General features: G+C 45.4%; 2 protein-coding genes across 3 annotated transcripts in view; one reads left to right on the top strand and one right to left on the bottom strand.

Annotated features, from left to right (window-relative positions):
* LOC143927198 (uncharacterized) overlaps positions 1-13,122 on the bottom strand; it is an 81,717-nt gene extending 68,595 nt beyond the window's left edge. The window contains exons 1-2 of one of the 2 annotated variants that reach the window (XM_077451175.1): positions 12,900-13,122; positions 10,718-10,948 (exon numbers count right to left, since the gene is read on the bottom strand). The gene's annotated coding sequence lies outside the window, so the exon portion shown is untranslated. The remainder of the gene's footprint in view (positions 1-10,717; positions 10,949-12,899) is intronic. The other variant, XM_077451176.1, reaches the window with a different exon arrangement.
* The window catches only part of TAF1C (TATA-box binding protein associated factor, RNA polymerase I subunit C), an 83,834-nt gene that overhangs the window by 19,164 nt on the left and 45,919 nt on the right, over positions 1-18,751 (top strand). The window contains exons 4-5 of the mRNA XM_077451174.1: positions 6,363-6,601; positions 17,155-17,265. Coding sequence (XP_077307300.1) covers positions 6,363-6,601; positions 17,155-17,265 — 350 coding nt within the window. The remainder of the gene's footprint in view (positions 1-6,362; positions 6,602-17,154; positions 17,266-18,751) is intronic.

The following is an 18,751-nucleotide window of genomic DNA, read 5'->3' as shown; positions in this document are numbered from 1 at the left end:
GTCCGGTCTGTAAGTGGTTAAAATGGCTTTTTTTTTTTTTTTAAATAATAAAAAAAAAAGATCTGAGTCTGAGTCTGATATTTACTAGATTCACCCTTTAATAGTATACACAGTATATATCCTAATAGCATATACAGTGCATATATAGTATATACAGTATATATATATATGCTGTCTGTTATTCTCAGAGTGGATAAGATATTTTGCTCCCTAACCATATAGTTGGTTTATATTTACCACTGCATAGAGATATTTAACCACTTGCTTACTGGGCACTTAAACACCCTTCCTGCCCAGACCAATTTTCAGCTTTCGGTGCTCTCACATTTTGAATGACAATTACTCAGTCATGCAACACTGTACCCAAATGAATTTTGTGTCCTTTTTTTCCCACAAATAGCTTTCTTTTGGTGGTATTTGATCACCTCTGGGGTTTTTATTTTTTGCGCTATAAATGGAAAAAGACCGAAATTTTGGAAAAAAAAACGCATACTTCTTTGTTTCTCTGACAGAATTATGCAAATTATTAATTTTTCTTCATAAATTTTGGCCACAATTTATACGGCTACATATCTTTGGTAAAAATAACCCAAATTAGTGGATATTATTTGGTCTTTGTGAAAGTTAGAGAGTCTACAAGCTGTGGTGCGAATCGCACAAAATTGATCACATCTGATGTACTGGTGGCCGATCTCATTTCTTGTGACCCGAACAAGTCAGGAAAGTACAAATACCCCCCAAATGACCCCATTTTGGAAAGTAGACATTCCAAGGTATTTAGTAAGAGGCATGGTGAGCTTTTTGATGTTGTCATTTTTTTCCCACAATTCTTTGCAAAATTAACATTTTTTTTATTTTTTTTTATTTTTTTCCACAAAATTGTCATTGTAATAGGTTATTTCTCTCACGTGGCATGTGTATACCACAAATGACACCCCCAAAAAAATTCCGCTACTCCTCCTGAGTATTACAATACCACATGTGTGGGACTTTTTCACAGCCTGGCCACATAGAGAGGCCCAACATGCAGGGAGCGCCATCACGTGTTCTAGGAGTATAAATTACACATCTAACTTGTTGACTATTTATTACACTTTTTAAGGCCCTGGAGCACCAGGACAATGACACGTGACACTGATGACAGATGGCACTGATACGTGGCAATGATGACAGATGGCACTAATACGTGGCACTGATGACACGTGGCACTAATACGTGACACTGATGACAGGTGGCACTGATAAGTGGCATTGATGACACGTGACACTGACAACAGATGGCACGTGACACTGACAGGTGGCACTGATGACAAATGGCACTGATACATGGCACTGATGATAGATGGCACTAATATGTGGCACTGACAGATGGCACTATGTGGCACTGATGACATGTGGCACTGACAGATGGCACTTATACGTGGCACTGGGGACAGGTGGCACTGGGGACATATAGCACTAACAGGTGGCACTGGGGGTGGATGGCACTGGGGCGGATGGCACTGCAGCTGTTCATCTCTCCCTCCTCACACGCTGTCTGTGTGAGGAGGGAGAGCGGCGCTGAGAGATGATCTCATATGTTTACATATGAGATCATCTCACATTGGACACGCAGATCGCGCTGTAAACGACCGCTGTGATTGGCCGTTTACAGCGATCTGTGTTTGCCTGTCCCCGGGGGACACGACAAACACAAAACTTCCCCGTTGCGCGCCCGCGGCGGCGCGCATTGCGGAAGTAAACACCAGGACATCCAGGGACGCCCTCTCGGACGAGAGCGTCCGCTCTATAGCCGTCGTTCGGCTATAGGGCGGGCGGGAAGCAGTTAAGAATAAATTGCCTTTTTTTAAAAAAACTTTACATATTAACTAAATTATACACCACACTTTTTTTTTTTTTTTAAGGTTATTAATCGATTAATCGAAACAATAATCGGCCAACTAATCGATTATGAAAATAATCGTTAGTTGCAGCCCTAGAGTCCAGTATGACTCCGTGCTGGGTGACTGCTACATTTTTATGTACTGCGATTAGTGTGCCCCCTTTTCTTGGCTGTGGCGCATGCCTGAAACATAGGTGGATAAGATTTTTGAGACATTTGGGTTGGTTATTTCTGAAAAAGTGGGTCTCCCGAGCACACAGTACGTCTCCTCTTCTTTTTTTTTTTTCTTTTTTTTTGCTTCTTGCCATAGTGCTCTCCTTTTTGAATGGGCTGTTTAACCCATTTGCGTTAAGGCCCTTTTCACACGGACGGATAGAACGTTGCTTTTAGCTGGTGGATTTTCTCGTTTTCTACCGCAGCTAAAAGCACACAATGCTTTCCTATGGCCCCGTTCACACACAGCGTTTAGCTGCAATTTTCGTTAAGTGCGGTTTCGGTGGGAATAGAAAAAATAGAATTGAATGCGTCCGGGTGCGATGTAGTGCAGGTATATGCACATAACCGCAGGTAATCGCAGTCTTTTGTGTCAACTGTGGATAGCAGCGTGAGAAGGGATTCAAGGGACCAAAAAAAAAGGGGTTGCTATGGGAACGACTATATTAGATAACTGCAGATAATGTGGATAATGACAGAACTCTGGACGGCCGCACTCCAATGCTAAAACGATGCTTTATTCAAATAATATTTGGGATACAGCAAATTACATCACAGCTAAAGATGCTAATATCTGACGCGTTTCGCACTAAGGCTAGTGCTTACTCACAGCTGGTATATATATATTAGATAACTGCAGCTGAACGCAACTGCACAGAAACGCACATAAACGCAGGTAATTGCATTGCACAAATGCAGCCGATCGCTGTGCCTGGAGTCTTGAATTTCACAGAAAAAAAAAATAAACATGCTAAACTGCGGCAGAGCAGCCGTCCGTGTGAAAGGGGCCTAATAGAGATTAATTTAAAGTGGTTGTAAACCCTTACAAACCACTTTGACCTACAGGTAAGCCTAGATTAAGGCTTACCTGTAGGTCCAAGAAATATCTCCTAAACCTACACGGTTTAGGAGATGTTTACAAAAAGACAGGCAACGCTGTCTATGGCGCATGCACCGTAGACTGCGGCGCGCAGGCGCACTGAGCACGCCACAGATCGCGGAGACATGCCGCTCGCGTCTGCTCTCGTGCACATGCGTGGGAGTGATGTCATCGCGGCTCCAGCGAATCACAGCGCCGGAACAGCGAGACCCAGAAGTCAGTCTAAGATACATGGCAGCGGTGAAGATGGAGGAGGACCGATTCGGGGGCTTCGTTCTCAGGCATGTTATTCATAATGAGCTAGTATGCTATGCATGTATCATATGTTAGGCTTTTATTTTTTTCCCCCCTTTTTTTTTTTTTTGGGCCGATATGTTAGGCCGATTATTTATTTATTTATTATTTTATTTTTTTCCCTTCATCTCATAAAATCTAAGTTAGACACCTTTCACACACGGGCGTTTTTCAGGCGCTTTTTGGGCTAAAAATACCGCCTATAAATTGCCTTCAAAACGGCTCCCCTGCAGTCTGTGAGGAAGCCCCGAGTGCTTTCACAATGAGGCGGTGCGCTGGCAGGACGTTAAAATCCTTCAAGCAGCATCTTTGGAGCGGTGTAAACCCCTCCTCCACCACTCCTGCCCATTGAAATGAATGGGCACCACTGCTGAAGCGCATGCAATGCGATTTGGCACAAGCGCATTTAACCCCTTCCTCGGCCACTAGCTAGGTTATAAGTGCCCTGCTAGCAGCCGAATAGCGCCGCTAAAATGACGGTAAAGCGCCGCTAGGACTAGCAGCGTTTTACCGTCAACGCCTGCCCGCTCCAGTGTGAAAACAGCCTTTAGTAATGCGATACAGAAAATTTCTTACATTTTAAACATTTATTAAACAAAAGAAACCTCCAATCAGTTCACTTGTATGTATAATTTAGATAAAAAAAAAAAAAATTTATATATATATATATATATATATATATATATATATATATATATATATATATATATAATTTAAATACACAAAAACTGTGTTTTAGTTAAAAAAAATTGTGTATTTAACCATTTTCAGACCGGACCAATTTGCTGGTCAAAGACCAGACCACTTTTTGCGATTCGGCACTGCGTCGCTTTAACTAACAATTGCGCGGTTGTGCGACGTGGCTCCCAAACAAAATTGACGTCCTTTTTTTCCCACAAACAGAGCTTTCTTTTGGTGGTATTTGATCACCCCTGCGGTTTTTATTTTTTGCGCTATAAACAAAAATAGAGCGACAATTTTGAAAAAAAGCATTCTTTTTTACTTTTTGTTATAATAAATATCCCCCAAAAATATATAAAAAAACATTTTTTTCCCTCAGTTTAGGCCAATACGTATTCTTCTACATATTTTTGGTAAAAAAAATCGCAATAAGGGATTATTGATTGGTTTGCGCAAAAGTTATAGCGTTTACAAAATAGGGGATAGTTTTATGACATTTTTATTAATACATTTTTATTATTTTTTTTTTTTACTAGTAATGGCGGCGATCGGCGATTTTTATTGTGACTGCGACATTGTGGGGGACCCATCGGACATTTTTGACACATTTTTGGGACCATTGTCATTTATACAGCAATCACTGCTATACAAATGCAGTGATTCCTGTGTAAATGACACCGGCAGTGAAGGGGTTAACCAGTGGGTGGCAGTGTAGGGGTTAAGTGTTCCTAGGGGTGTGTTACTAACTGTGGGGGGGTTGGGCTTTCATTTAGTGAACACTGATCTCTGCTCCAATCACATGGAGCAGAGATCAGCATCACTAGTTGCTAGGCAGAATGGAGAAATGTTGTTTACAACGGCACTACTCCATTCGGCCGCTCCGTGAGACGATCGCGGGTATGCCCGCGGCGATCGAGTCCGCGGGTCCCGCGACCGGACTCACGGGGGTCCCCACCAGCGCGGGAGCGCGCCGCCGGCGGCGCGCTCCCGATGGCAGGGCGGCAAATTTAAAGGGACGTACATGTACGCCCATTTGCCTGCCCGTGCCATTCTGTCGACGTACATCGTCGTGCGCTGGTCAGCAAGTGGTTAAATATATATATATATATATTTTTTTTTTTTTTTTTTTTTTTTTTTTTTTAATCGGTGTATTTTTTCCTAAAAAATTGCGTTTGAAAGACCTCTGCGCAAATAACGCGTCACATAAAATATTGCAACAACCGCTATTTTATTCCCTCGAGTCTCTGCTAAAAAATATATATATAATTTTGGGGGGTTCTAAGTGATTTTCTGGCAGAAAATACAGGATTTTTACTTGTAAGCAACAAGTGTCAGAAAAGATTTAGTCTTTTTAAAGCGGACCTCCATCCTAAAGTGGAAGGTCCGCTCATTGGAACCCTCCCCCCCCCCTCCTCTGGTGCCACAATTGGCACCTTTTCGGGGGGGGGAGGGGGTGCAGATACCTGTATAATCCAGGTATCTGCACCCACTTCTGGGAAAAGCTAGCCGCAGTTCCCCCGGGGATGATGCCTGGTACCGGCTGTCTTTATCTGAGGTCCGTTCGCCGCGGCCTCGTCGCCATCTTTGGACCCACGAGCTTCCAGGCTGAAGAAATCTGTCACCTTTTTTTTGTCTCCCTCCCGGTTTTTTCTTTTGTACATTTTGCCGGCTGAGGTCAGCTGGGGTGGTGGGTAGCCGGAATCTTCTCACAGTGCCGTCTGGCGTTGCTTACAGGCGCTGGATTGCACCGGATACTCCGGGAGCTCTCTCCTCTCCTCGCACCGCCATCACCTCGGCCGCCGGCCACGCCACTCCAGTTTATTTCTGAAAAACAGTTTTATGTATATATTTTTCTAATTTTTCTTCACCAACTTAGATTATTGTGTTTTCTGATCCATCACATATAATTCAGATTAAAAAAACTTTGAACTAATGGCTGTAACAAAATAGGTAAGAAGCCGGGGGGGTGGAATACTTTTGCAAGGCACTGTACAAGCGTAACAATGTTACTTTGTATTGCTCTATTTCCCGTCTGATCAATGTTTATAAACAATGTTACTTTGTATCTTTCCATCTCCCGTCTGATCAATGCTTATAAACAATGTTACTTTGTATCTCTCTATCTCCCGTCTGATCAATATTTATAAACAATATTACTTTGTATCGCTCTCTCTATCTCCCGTCTGATCAATGTTTATAAACCCTATCAGATGGTCCTGCAGCAGTAAATAATGCTGCAGGACCATCTGTCATGGCAGTTTGGCTGTCATTTTAACAGCTGGGATTTGCTGGCACAGCAGCGGGGTAGGGCAGGACATAATTTGCATGCCCTGTGTACTTCCATGAAGTTTATTTGCCCGTGTACGGTACGTTCAGTGTTCACAACTAATTTAAGATCTATTCTCTCCCACAGATGTCCCTTCCCGTACAGCAGCTACCCCATACGAGCCCTCTCCTTCCTCACTGGCGATTGGCTGCAGGATGTGCCGCCCGCATTGCTGGCTCAGCTGATCGACGATGGCATGGCCGATGAATGGAAGCAGCTGCAATTCCAGGAGTCTCTGACAGGGGGCGCTCTGTCCTGGGCGCCATACCCGGGTGGTTCTGGAGGTTGCCTCATCTACCCTCGTGGGGCAGCTATGAACCAGCTCCGTATCCTTTTCTGGCTTGTTGATGTCTGTGCGCCAGTCCCACCGACGCACTGTAACTGCACCCTGAGATTTATAATGAAATCAATTCCATGGATCAAAAATTAAAGTGTGCATCATAAAAAATTTTTTTTTTTTTTTGTTTTTTTTTTAGTCTTTGGCTAGATCAGGAAAGGGTTAAAACCTCTGTCAGTTGGCGTTAGATCGTAGGCAATGCTAGTCCATTATCATGGAATGATGTGTGAATCCTGGAGCTCCGTGTCTTATTTAGGCAGTTCATGTACACCATAGGATGGGAGCACTCCATCAAAAGTCAAAATGTAAAAAGCACAAAGTTTAGGGCAAAACTAACAGCAGCAGAGTCCTAAAAATCTACAGTTTATTAGTCCCTAATTTGGAGGGAATCCAAATATTCTATCCAACGCGTTTCGCAGGTGGCAAAAGTCGCCCCTTCATCGGGGGCTGAAAGGATACAGACAGTTGAATTTTGCTAGATTTGCCCCAGTAGGGAGATTTCCATTTCCACTTCCTGTCACAGAGAGGCAGCAGGAAGTAAGAAATTCCTATAGTAGGAGAATTCCCCCCCCCCCCCCCCCCCCCCAGGGCTGACCATAGATTAAACACTTGCCGCAAAATCACTGGTATGTCATTTTGCTGAACTTGTGCTGGGGTCACCCAGGTACCGTTTTTTTAGAGCCGACGGACGGCTTTCTTGTAATAACAACTGCAGCCATTTGGCTGTTATTGCAAGCAGCGGGAGGGGACGCCCCCTCCTGCCGCTCCACCCAGGTCTCCCGAGCCGGCTGGCCAGAGTTCCAAACAAAGCTGTAACCGGCTTTGATTAGGTCTCCGATGTTTCATAGTTTCATAGTTAGTAAGGTTGAATAAAGACACCAGTCCATCCAGTTCAACCCGAGTGAGTGTCTACAATTGTCTCTGTACATTGCTACACTTACATCGGTCCCTACACCCTCAAGGAGCCCACAATCCAAGGTCCCCATTCATATACTAGGGCCAATTTTGGACAGAAGCCAATTAACCTACCTGCATGTCTTTGGATTGTGGGAGGAAACCGGAGTACCCGGAGGAAACCCACGCAGGTACAGGGAGAACATGCAAACTCCAGGCAGGTAGTGTTGTGGTTGGGATTCAAACCAGCAACCCTTCTTACTGCTAGGTGAGAGTGCTAACCACTACACCACTGTGCCGCCCTAACCCAGAAGCGACGTCCCTTCCAGTTTACTCGGCAGCCAACAGCGCCATATAATGTTTGGGGGTAATTTTCTAGCGGAAAAATACAGATTTTTAACTTGTTGGCAACGACTGTCAGAAATAGGCCTGGTCTACTGGAATAATTAAAGTGGTTGGTAAGCCACTGTAACCTGTATACACCATCAGCACTGCCTCCTATTGTATCCCCCACTCTGTGTGTGTGAATTATAAATGCAGCAAATACCTCATTTCACAGCTGAGATTGCGATCACATGACCAGCCAGCTTTCTGACAGATGTAGTAGGAGGGGCTGAGATTCCCCTGCTGACGTCAGTCTGGAGGAGAGGAGGAGACAGCTGGCCGGTCATGTGATCAGTCTCGGCTGTGAAATGAGGTACAGTGCCTTTCGAAAGTATTCGGCCCCCTTGAACTTTTCAACCTTTTGCCACATTTCAGGCTTCAAACATAAAGATATAAAATTTTTCTTTTTTGTGAAGAATCACCAACAAGTGGGACACAATTGTGAAGTGGAACGAAATCTATTGGATATTTTAAACTTTTTTAGCAAATAAAAAAATGAAAAGTGGGGCGTGCAAAATTATTCGGCCCCCTTGCGTTAATACTTTGTAGAGCCACCTTTTGCTGCGATTACAGCTGCAAGTCGCTTGGGGTATGTCTCTATCAGTTTTGCACATCCAGAGACTGAAATTCTTGCCCATTCTTCTTTGAAAAACATCTGGAGCTCAGTGAGGTTGGATGGAGAGCGTTTGTGAACAGCAGTTTTCAGCTCTTTCCACAGATTCTCGATTGGATTCAGGTCTGGACTTTGACTTGGCCATTCTAACACCTGGATACGTTTATTTGTGAACCATTCCTTTGTAGATTTTGCTGTATGTTTGGGATCATTGTCTTGTTGGAAGATAAATCTCCATCCCAGTTTCAGGTCTTTTGCAGACTCCAACAGGTTTTCATCCAGAATGGTCCTGTATTTGGCTGCATCCATCTTCCCCTCAATTTTAACCATCTTCCCTGTCCCTGCTGAAGAAAAGTCGGCCCAAACCATGATGCTGCCACCACCATGTGTGACAGTGGGGATGGTGTGTTGAGGGTGATGAGCTGTGTTGCTTTTACGCCAAACATATCGTTTTGCATTGTGGGCAAAAAGTTGGATTTTGGTTTCATCTGACCAGAGCACCTTCTTCCACATGTTTGGTGTGTCTCCCAGGTGGCTTGTGGCAAACTTTAGACGAGATTTTTTATGGATATCTTTGAGAAATGGCTTTCTTCTTGCCACTCTTCCATAAAGGCCAGATTTGTGCAGTGTACGACTGATTGTTGTCCTATGGACAGACTCTCCCACCTCAGCTGTAGTTCTCTGCAGTTCATCCAGAGTGATCATGGGCCTCTTGGCTGCATCTCTGATCAGTCTTCTCCTTGTCTGAGCTGAAAGTTTAGAGGGACGGCCAGGTCTTGGTAGATTTGCAGTGGTCTGATACTCCTTCCATTTCAAAATGATCGCTTGCACAGTGCTCCTTGGGATGTTTAAAGCTTGGGAAATCTTTTTGTATCCAAATCCGGCTTTAAACTTCTCCACAACAGTATTACGGACCTGCCTGGTGTGTTCCTTGGTCTTCATGATGCTCTCTGCGCTTTCAACAGAACCCTGAGACTATCACAGAGCAGGTGCATTTATACAGAGACTTGATTACACACAAGTGGACAGGGCTGGACTGGGACAGAAAATTGGCCCTGGACTTCATTCAGACCGGCCCACTTTAATTTTGCAAACACGCACAAAAACAGTATGTAAACTATACACAATTGCGCAAAAAAATAAGATAAAATTATTCATCAGTTACTGTGACCAGTGCCATTAAATTATTCATCAGTTACCGTGGCCAGAGCCATTAAATTATTCATCAGTTACCGTGGCCAGTGCCATTAAATTATTCATCAGTTACCGTGGCCAGAGCCATTAAATTATTCATCAGTTACCGTGGCCAGTGCCATTAAATTATTCATCAGTTACTGTGGCCAGAGCCATTAAATTATTCATCAGTTACTGTGGCCAGTGCCATTAAATTATTCATCAGTTACTGTGGCCAGTGCCATTAAATTATTCATCAGTTACTGTGGCCAGAGCCATTAAATTATTCATCAGTTACTGTGGCCAGAGCCATTAAATTATTCATCAGTTACCGTGGCCAGAGCCATTAAATTATTCATCAGTTACTGTGGCCAGAGCCATTAAATTATTCATCAGTTACTGTGGCCAGAGCCATTAAATTATTCATCAGTTACCGTGGCCAGAGCCATTAAATTATTCATCAGTTACTGTGGCCAGAGCCATTAAATTATTCATCAGTTACTGTGGCCAGTGCCATTAAATTATTCATCAGTTACTGTGGCCAGTGCCATTAAATCAATAATTGACCAGTGGCATTAAATAATAATCAGTTACCGTGACCAGTGACATTAATATTAATTTAATGGCACTGGTCAATTATTAATTTAATGTCACTGGCCACGGTAACTGATCAATAATTTAATGCCACTGCTCACGGTAATTGATGATCAGTTACCGTGGCCAGTGACATTAAATTAATAATTGACCAGTGGCATTAAATTAATATTAATGCCACTGGTCACGGTAACTGATTATTATTTAATGCCACTGGTCAATTATTCATTTAATAGCACTGGCCATGGTAACTGATGAATAATAATCAGTTACCATGACCAGTTGCAGTACATTTACCCTTCCCCCCCTCCCCCGCCATGCTGCATATTAGAGAAATCACAGACACTGACAGTAACAGCCAGACTCTCAATTTATTATTAAGCATGCTGCCATGCAGCCTGCATCCCATATAGCGTCTGATTAGCTTATTATTTAGTGCTTACTTACTTACTGATCGACTTTTCTTTGTCCCCTGACCCTGTCTGTGCTGCTGTCTGGAGTGGACTTGCTGTAAGGAATTTTCAGGTTCCTCCTCGGCGGCGCTGGCTCCTCTTGGTTGCGGTCGCAAACAGCAAAGCTTGGGCAGCAGCTTACTATGCTCCGGCTCCTCCCATGTCCTCGGGCTGCCTCTGCCCTCCAGCCGTGAGTGACGTCATGGCGCCGGGACAAGGAGGCAGCCTGTAATGTAGGGTGACCACGTTTCCAAACTGTCATTCAGGGACACCCCCCCCCCCCCCCAAAAAAAAGATGATTTTTTAGCCAATTTTTGGGGCAGGGGCATATGAAATCAGCAGACCTGTGTGCAAGATCAAAAGCGGGCCCTAGGCATTAAGAACAACAACACATGTCTTAAATTGCACTAAATATTGGCTTAAAGGGGGTGTTGTTTAGGGCTGCAACTAACGATTATTTTCATAATCGATTAGTTGGTCGATTATTGTTTTGATTAATCGGTTAATAACCTTAAAAAAAAAAGTGGGTCAAATTGACGTTTAATAAATAGGGAATGCGGAGTGTATGGTGGTGAGTAATATGTACAGGAGAGGAGTGCAGAATGTATGGCGGGGGGTAATATGTACAGGAGAGGAGTGCGGAGTGTATGGCAGGGGGGTAATATGTACAGGAGAGGAGTGCAGAATGTATGGCGGGGGGTAATATGTACAGGAGAGGAGTGCAGAATGTATGGCGGGGGGTAATATGTACAGGAGAGGAGTGCGGAGTGTATGGCGGGGGGTGATATGTACAAGAGAGGAGTGTATGGCAGGGGGGTAATATGTACAGGAGAGGAGTGTATGGCAGGGGGGTAATATGTACAGGAGAGGAGTGTATGGCAGGGGGGTAATATGTACAGGGGAGGAGTGCGGAGTGTATGGCAGGAGGGTAACATGTACAGTGGAGGAGTGCGGAGTGTATGGCAGGGGGGTAACATGTACAGGGGAGGAGTGCGGAGTGTATGGCAGGGGGGTAATATGTACAGGGGAGGAGTGCGGAGTGTATGGCAGGAGGGTAACATGTACAGTGGAGGAGTGCGGAGTGTATGGCAGGAGGGTAACATGTACAGTGGAGGAGTGCGGAGTGTATGGCAGGGGGGTAACATGTACAGGGGAGGAGTGCGGAGTGTATGGCAGGGGGGTAATATGTACAGGGGAGGAGTGCGGAGTGTATGGCAGGAGGGTAACATGTACAGGGGAGGAGTGCGGAGTGTATGGCAGGAGGGTAACATGTACAGGGGAGGAGTGCGGAGTGTATGGCAGGAGGGTAACATGTACAGTGGAGGAGTGCGGAGTGTATGGCAGGAGGGTAACATGTACAGTGGAGGAGTGCGGAGTGTATGGCAGGAGGGTAACATGTACAGTGGAGGAGTGCGGAGTGTATGGCAGGAGGGTAACATGTACAGTGGAGGAGTGCGGAGTGTATGGCAGGGGGGTAACATGTACAGTGGAGGAGTGCGGAGTGTATGGCAGGAGGGTAACATGTACAGTGGAGGAGTGCGGAGTGTATGGCAGGGGGGTAACATGTACAGTGGAGGAGTGCGGAGTGTATGGCAGGAGGGTAACATGTACAGTGGAGGAGTGCGGAGTGTATGGCAGGGGGGTAACATGTACAGTGGAGGAGTGCGGAGTGTATGGCAGGAGGGTAACATGTACAGGGGAGGAGTGCGGAGTGTATGGCAGGAGGGTAACATGTACAGGGGAGGAGTGCGGAGTGTATGGCAGGGGGGTAGTTAGTGGAGAGAGGAGGAAGAGGAGTGCACCTCCTGATAGTCTGTCAAAGTTCCAAGGATACCAGACAGTATAATTATCCCCGTGATAGCAGCCAGTTTGTCTTTGAAGATGGGGAAGGGGGCAAGTTGTGAAAGAAGAATACTTGCAGTGATTTGGGGGTATAAGAGCGTGCTGTATGTTCTAGGAGGGCACACTTTGGGAGGGGAGAGAAATTGTGCAGGAAGGGGGGGGTTGAATAAAAAAATCTGACCCCCCCCCCCTCCAGCACAATTTCTCTCCTTTGCTAAAGTGCCTCCTAGCACATACAGCATGCTCTTATCCCCCAAAATCACTGCAAGTATTATTTTTTGACAACTTGCCCCATGTCTCTGTGTCTTCTTCTCCTGCAAGTGCCAAGCACAAACCTCAGATCAGCACATCCCGTCCTGTTGTGTCCATTCTCCTCCCCCTCCTTCTCCTGTCTGTGAGCCGAGGAAAAGGGGGAGGGGACTTCAGTCCATGTGTCAGTGTGAGGTGGGCAGGAGGGGGGAGGAAGGGAGAGATGCCGTGCAGTACACACTGTAATCGCAGCGTGTGGGAACAGAAATACCTCACACAAGCTGCAGCCTGCAAGCCAGTCACTGGAGCCAATTGCGGAGGTAAAAGAACCTGCAGTGACTCCCAGCAGCACTAGCGCGGAGGAGGAGGATGTAAAATCCTCCTCCGCATTCAACGCTGGGCTGTGACGTCACTGGTTGCCAGACGCAAGGCGGCTATAGCAACCAGTGATCAGGAGGAGGTGGAGGCGGAGATAGAGCCAGCGCTATGGAGGCTCGGTCCGCCCCTGTTCCCAGATTGTCAATTTCATTCCGGGACAATTTATGCCAGCATCACGAGGGGGTGGTGCTTGTGTGCCGGGTGCAGGAGCAGAGCTGCCGCCACCAGCCTTATTGTAACACAGGACAGACACGGAGAGTCCAGGGAGAGTGTAGTGATTAAAACACATAACACACTGTCTGACAACCGGCCCACTGAGCCAATCGGCCCACCGGGAAACTCCCGGTAGTCCCGATGGCCAGTACAGGCCTGCAAGTGGATTCTATTTATCACCATCAGTCATTTAGGACAACATTGGATCATTCAGAGATCCTCGCTAAACTTCTGGAGTGAGTTTGCTGCACTGAAAGTAAAGGGGCCGAATAATTTTGCACGCACCACTTTTCAGTTTTTTATTTGCTAAAAAAGTTTAAATTATCCAATAGATTTCGTTCCACTTCACAATTGTGTCCCACTTGTTGGTGATTCTTCACAAAAAAAATAAAATTTTATATCTTTATGTTTGAAGCCTGAAATGTGGCAAAAGGTTGAAAAGTTCAAGGGGGCCGAATACTTTCGCAAGGCACTGTATTTGCAGTATTTTATATTTATCCCTTTCCCGCCGAGCGTACGCACATCTGCGTACTCGGCTTCCGAGGGTTATACCGGGATGATGCCCGCACCTGCAGGCATCATCCCGGTACCGTTTTTTACAGCAGGCGATTGGCTATCCAGGCATAACAACCGATGCGGCTAAAAGCCGCTCGGCTGTTATGCCGGAGGAGCGGGAGGGGACGTCCCCCCCTCCCGCCGCCTCTCGCCGCTGTTACCGGTGCTCCCGCTCGATCGGGAGCACCGATTTGCGATCCGTCGGCTCTGGCTGCTGGGGAGGAACTGGAACGAAGCCGTAATCGGCTTCGTTCCAGTCTCCTCATCGTAAACACGGAAGCGACGTCATGACGTCACTTCCCGTTTACTCGGCTGCCAATGGCGCCGGTTTTAAAAAAATATCCGGTATTCAGAATCGCCGTTTTCGGCGATCTGAATACATTGAAGTGTAAAGGAGGGGTGGGGGGTCTTTTAGACCCCCGATCCCTCCATAAAGAGTACCTGTCACCACCTATTACTGTCACAAGGGATGTTTACATTCCTTGTGACAGCAATAAAAGTGATCAAATTTTTTTTTTTTTTTTTTAAACAATTTAGTCATTTAAAAAAAAATAAAAAAAATAAAAAAATAAAAAAAAAAATTTCAAAGCGCCCGCCGTCCCCGCGAGCTCGCGAAGCAAAGAAAACGCATACGGAAGTCGCGCCCGCGTATGTAAACGGTGTTCAAATCACACATGTGAGGTATCGCCGCGATCGTCAGAGCGAGAGCAATAATTCTAGCAGTAGACCTCCTCTGTAACGCTAACCTGGTAACCGTAAAATTTTTTTAAAGCGTCGCCTATTGAGATTTTTAGGTACCGTACTTTGTCGTCAATCTACAAGTACGCGCAATTATAAAGTGTGACATGTTTGGTATCTATTTACTCGGCGTAACATTATCTTTCACATTTCGCAAAAAAATTGGGCTAATTTTACTGTTTTGTTTTTTTTTTATTCATGAAAGTGTCCCTTTTCCCAAAAAGTTGCGTTTAAAACACCACTGCGCAAATACCGTGTGACATAAAATATTGCAACAATCGCCGTTTTATTCTCTAGAGCCTCTGCTAAAAAAATATATATAATGTTTGGGGGTTCCAAGTAATTTTCTAGCAAAAAATATGGATTTTAACTTGTAAACACCAAATTCCAAAAATAGGCTTAGTCATGAAAGGGTTATAAATCATACAGAGACTTGCACACTAGGAGGCAGTGCTGATGGTGTACACAGGTTAGTGTTATGCAAGCAGGAGGGGCGGCACTGTCACGAGGGAGCAGAAAGGGGAGGGTGGGGGGGAGGACACAGAAGCAGAGAGGATAGCAGGCTGCTGATGATAGAGGCATGTATACTGACCACGGTGTCAAGGCTCAGCAGCCATGATACACCGTGGTCAGTTTACATAGGGGAGGGCAGAAACTGTCAGGATCAGCCATATTTTTTAGGTGTTACTTATAACACGCTTTAAAGGAGCAGGATCCATTTTATTTTTTTGGTCAACAAACGCTTTAACTGTTTCCTGCCCACTGTATAGTAAAAATGACGGCTGGGCGGGAGCACTCTCGTTCAGGGAGGACGTCATGTCGTCCGATTCTCGCCACGCATATGGATCGGTGCATCACTGATCATGGTAAAGAGCCTATGACATAGTCTCTTTACCATGTGATCAGCTGTGTCCAGTCAGCACCCAATGCCGCTTATTCGTGCTGCCTATCAGTGTCCATCAGTGCAGCCTCATCAGCGCACATCAGTGAAGGAGAAAAATTACTTACAAAATGTTAAAACCGAAACCAAGAAAAAACGTTTTTCTTTCAAAATTTGCCATCTTTTTTTGTTTAGCAAAAAATAAAAAACCCAGTGGTGATTAAATTCCACCAAAAGAATGCTCTATCTGTCTCAAAAAAAGATACAAATGTAGTTTGCGCACAGCATTACATGACTGTTTATTGTAGTTTGTTGGCATTCCACAAGCATATGCAATTTTAAAGCATGACATGTTTGGTATCGATTTACTTGGTTTATCATCTTTATATATTGTGTTTATTTTTATTCTTTTTGCATTAAAATTTATTAAAGTGTATTTTTTGCATTTGAAAAACCGCTGCGCAAATACCGTGTGACATAAAGAAGTTGCAACGACCACCATTTTATTCTCTAGGGCCTCTGTTAAAAAAAAAAAAAAAATAACATAAACTATATTTGTTTTACTCGTACCTTTGCGTGATTGAATACCGCCATACTTTTGAGGACACGCCCCTCTGGGATGCTTTCCCTATAACCATACCCCACTGCGTGAGTCCTCCGTTTCTTGTAGGTGATGGACCTCGGTTTTTTTTTTCCATCTCGGAGACACCAGCTTCACTAGTTTATTTTTTATTCGTTATTTTTCTTTCTGAATCTTCAATTATCTTAGATCGGAGTAACTTTGGTAGAACCTCGGTACCCCGCACTCTGCGATGACTTGTAATGTTGCTTTGGGCACTGGATCCTGCATGGGGCACTTACTTTGGCACCTGAGTCAGCGTGTTGAGTTAGCCTTAGGGTGCTATACAGGTTCAGGGCCAAGGTCAATCACAATGGAACGCAGTCCCTAAAGATATGTCCACCATGATGAGCAAAGCCTTGACTTTACCTGTCTACGATGCAGGACTGTATATAAAGCTCAGGCTTCGCCCATCATGGTGAGCAATGCATATCAGTTGGGTTAGCCTCAGGGTCCTATACAGGTTCAGGGCCAAGATCCATCACGGTGGAATCCAGTCCCTGAAGATATGTCCACCATGACACAGAAGCCTTGACTTTACCTGTCTACAATGCAGGACTGTATATAAACCTCAGGCTTTAGCCCATCATGGTTGGCATATCTTCAGTTGAGTTTATCTCAGGGTGCTATACAGGTCCAGAGCCAAGACCCATCACAGTGGAAGTCAGTCTCTGAAGATATGCCCACCATGAAGGGTGAAACCTTGACTTTACATGTCTATGCTGCTAGACTATATATAAAGCTTTGGCTTTTGCCCATCATGGTGGGCATAGCTTCAGGGACTCGGTTCCATTGTGGTGGACCTCCATGGACCTGTATTTCTGACCATTACAGTGCGCTTGCAGGGGATGAGTTTAAAAAAAAGACGTTCCATGTAATTGATAGGTATCTTCTCAGTGTCATCCATTGTTGGTGTTTTATATCCTCGGTGTGCCAGTGATCCTTAGCAACATGTCAGACTTTCAGCAGATACTCATGAAGCCCTCCAGAGTGAAGATTAAAGGAAAGCCGGCCATGTGCGACCTCCAGCAGAGGGTCCTACAAATTGGCACTGGGGAGTTTGATGACAGTACGTATAAGATGTATCTAAAGGCAAATGTTTTATGATGTGGTGATTTATTGCACTCAGCATTGACTACAGTCCCCTCTACCATTCCATTTCACGTGTTACCATCTGACCACCTGAGATACGCAAGGAACGTGGTGACTTTTTAATTTACAAGCTCATATTCGTGCATTTTGCAAGCTTGGCTTTTAGGTGCTTTAAGTCACCTAACCAGCAGAATAGGATAGCGAGATGTGATGGGGAGAGCCCCATCAGACTGCGCCTGCATGGATAGCTGACAATTGACAGCACTAGTGTGGCCTAACTATCAGGATTACTATTAATAATTATTATTAACGATTTATATAGCGCCAACGGTTTACGCAGTGCTTTACAATGAATAGGGGGGACGACACAATTGCAGTACAATACAAAAGGTACAGGAGGGCCCGACTCGTGGAGCTTACATTCTAAATGGAGGGGGTGGTGGTACAAAAGGTAAAAGCTGCAGAGAATGATTTGATGGGGGTGGCTCGGGGACAGTTGTTAGGTGGGTGTGAGATAGGCTTCCCTGAATAAATGAGTTTTCAGGGAACTCTTAAAGGTGGACAGGGTAGGGGCTGAGCGGACAGACTGGGGCATGGAGTTCCAGAGGATGGGAGAGGCTCTGGAGAAGTCTTGAAAGCGAGCATGAGAGGAGGTAACAAGGGAGCTAGAAAGCAGGAGGTCCTCGGAGGATTTATATGATCCATGTGATTTAGAGTCCCTTGGTGTACTTTACTTTATTGCCTAGTTCTAATTTATGGCGGATGATTTATAGATGGATTTTAGGGACAAGCAGTCTGCATTAAAGCGGAGGTCCGCCCACCCCTGCAAAAATTAAAAGCCAGCAGCTACACAAACTGCAGCTGCTGACTTTTAATAATAGAAAACTTGCCTTTCCTGGAGTCCAGCGATGTCGGCACCGCAGCTGTCGGGTGCTGCTGCCGCCATTGCCGGTAAGGGAACCCGATAGTGAAGCATCATGCCGGGTCCTTACTGTGCATGCGCGAGGCACCGCTGCCCTCTCCTACTGGCCTGCTGGCCTGGAGGAGGAGGGAGCCAGGCTTCTGACGTATTTTGCCACGTCCCGGTATTTCCTGAAGTGGGGACTGGATCCGCTCTCTCCCCCCCCCCCCCCCCCCCCGCCTTCAAAATGTGCAAAATGTGGCACCTGAGTGGGGGGACAAATGAGTGGAAGTTCCACTTTTGGGTGGAACTCCGCTTTAAGTTCTAGGGACAGAGGAGACATGTACTTGGGGTTCCAGAGACAGGACAACTGGGTGCTCATGGGATTCAATGGATGGGAAGACCACTTGCTGGGTTCAAGAGACTGGAATACTGCTTGTGTGTGGGGTTCCAGGGACAGAAAGACACTGTTGTGTTCCGGTGACAAGACTGCATATGCATACCTGTGTATTGTGTGACGGACCGCCTGGCACCCCACCCTTGGTGCCTCCTGCCCTGCAAT

Source organism: Lithobates pipiens, unplaced genomic scaffold (assembly GCF_037356315.1).
Source record: "Lithobates pipiens isolate NorthernLeopardFrog02 unplaced genomic scaffold, aLitPip1_a1.2 Scaffold_23, whole genome shotgun sequence".
Lineage (NCBI taxonomy): Eukaryota > Metazoa > Chordata > Amphibia > Anura > Ranidae > Lithobates > Lithobates pipiens.
This window is presented reverse-complemented; position numbering and strand designations above follow the sequence as displayed.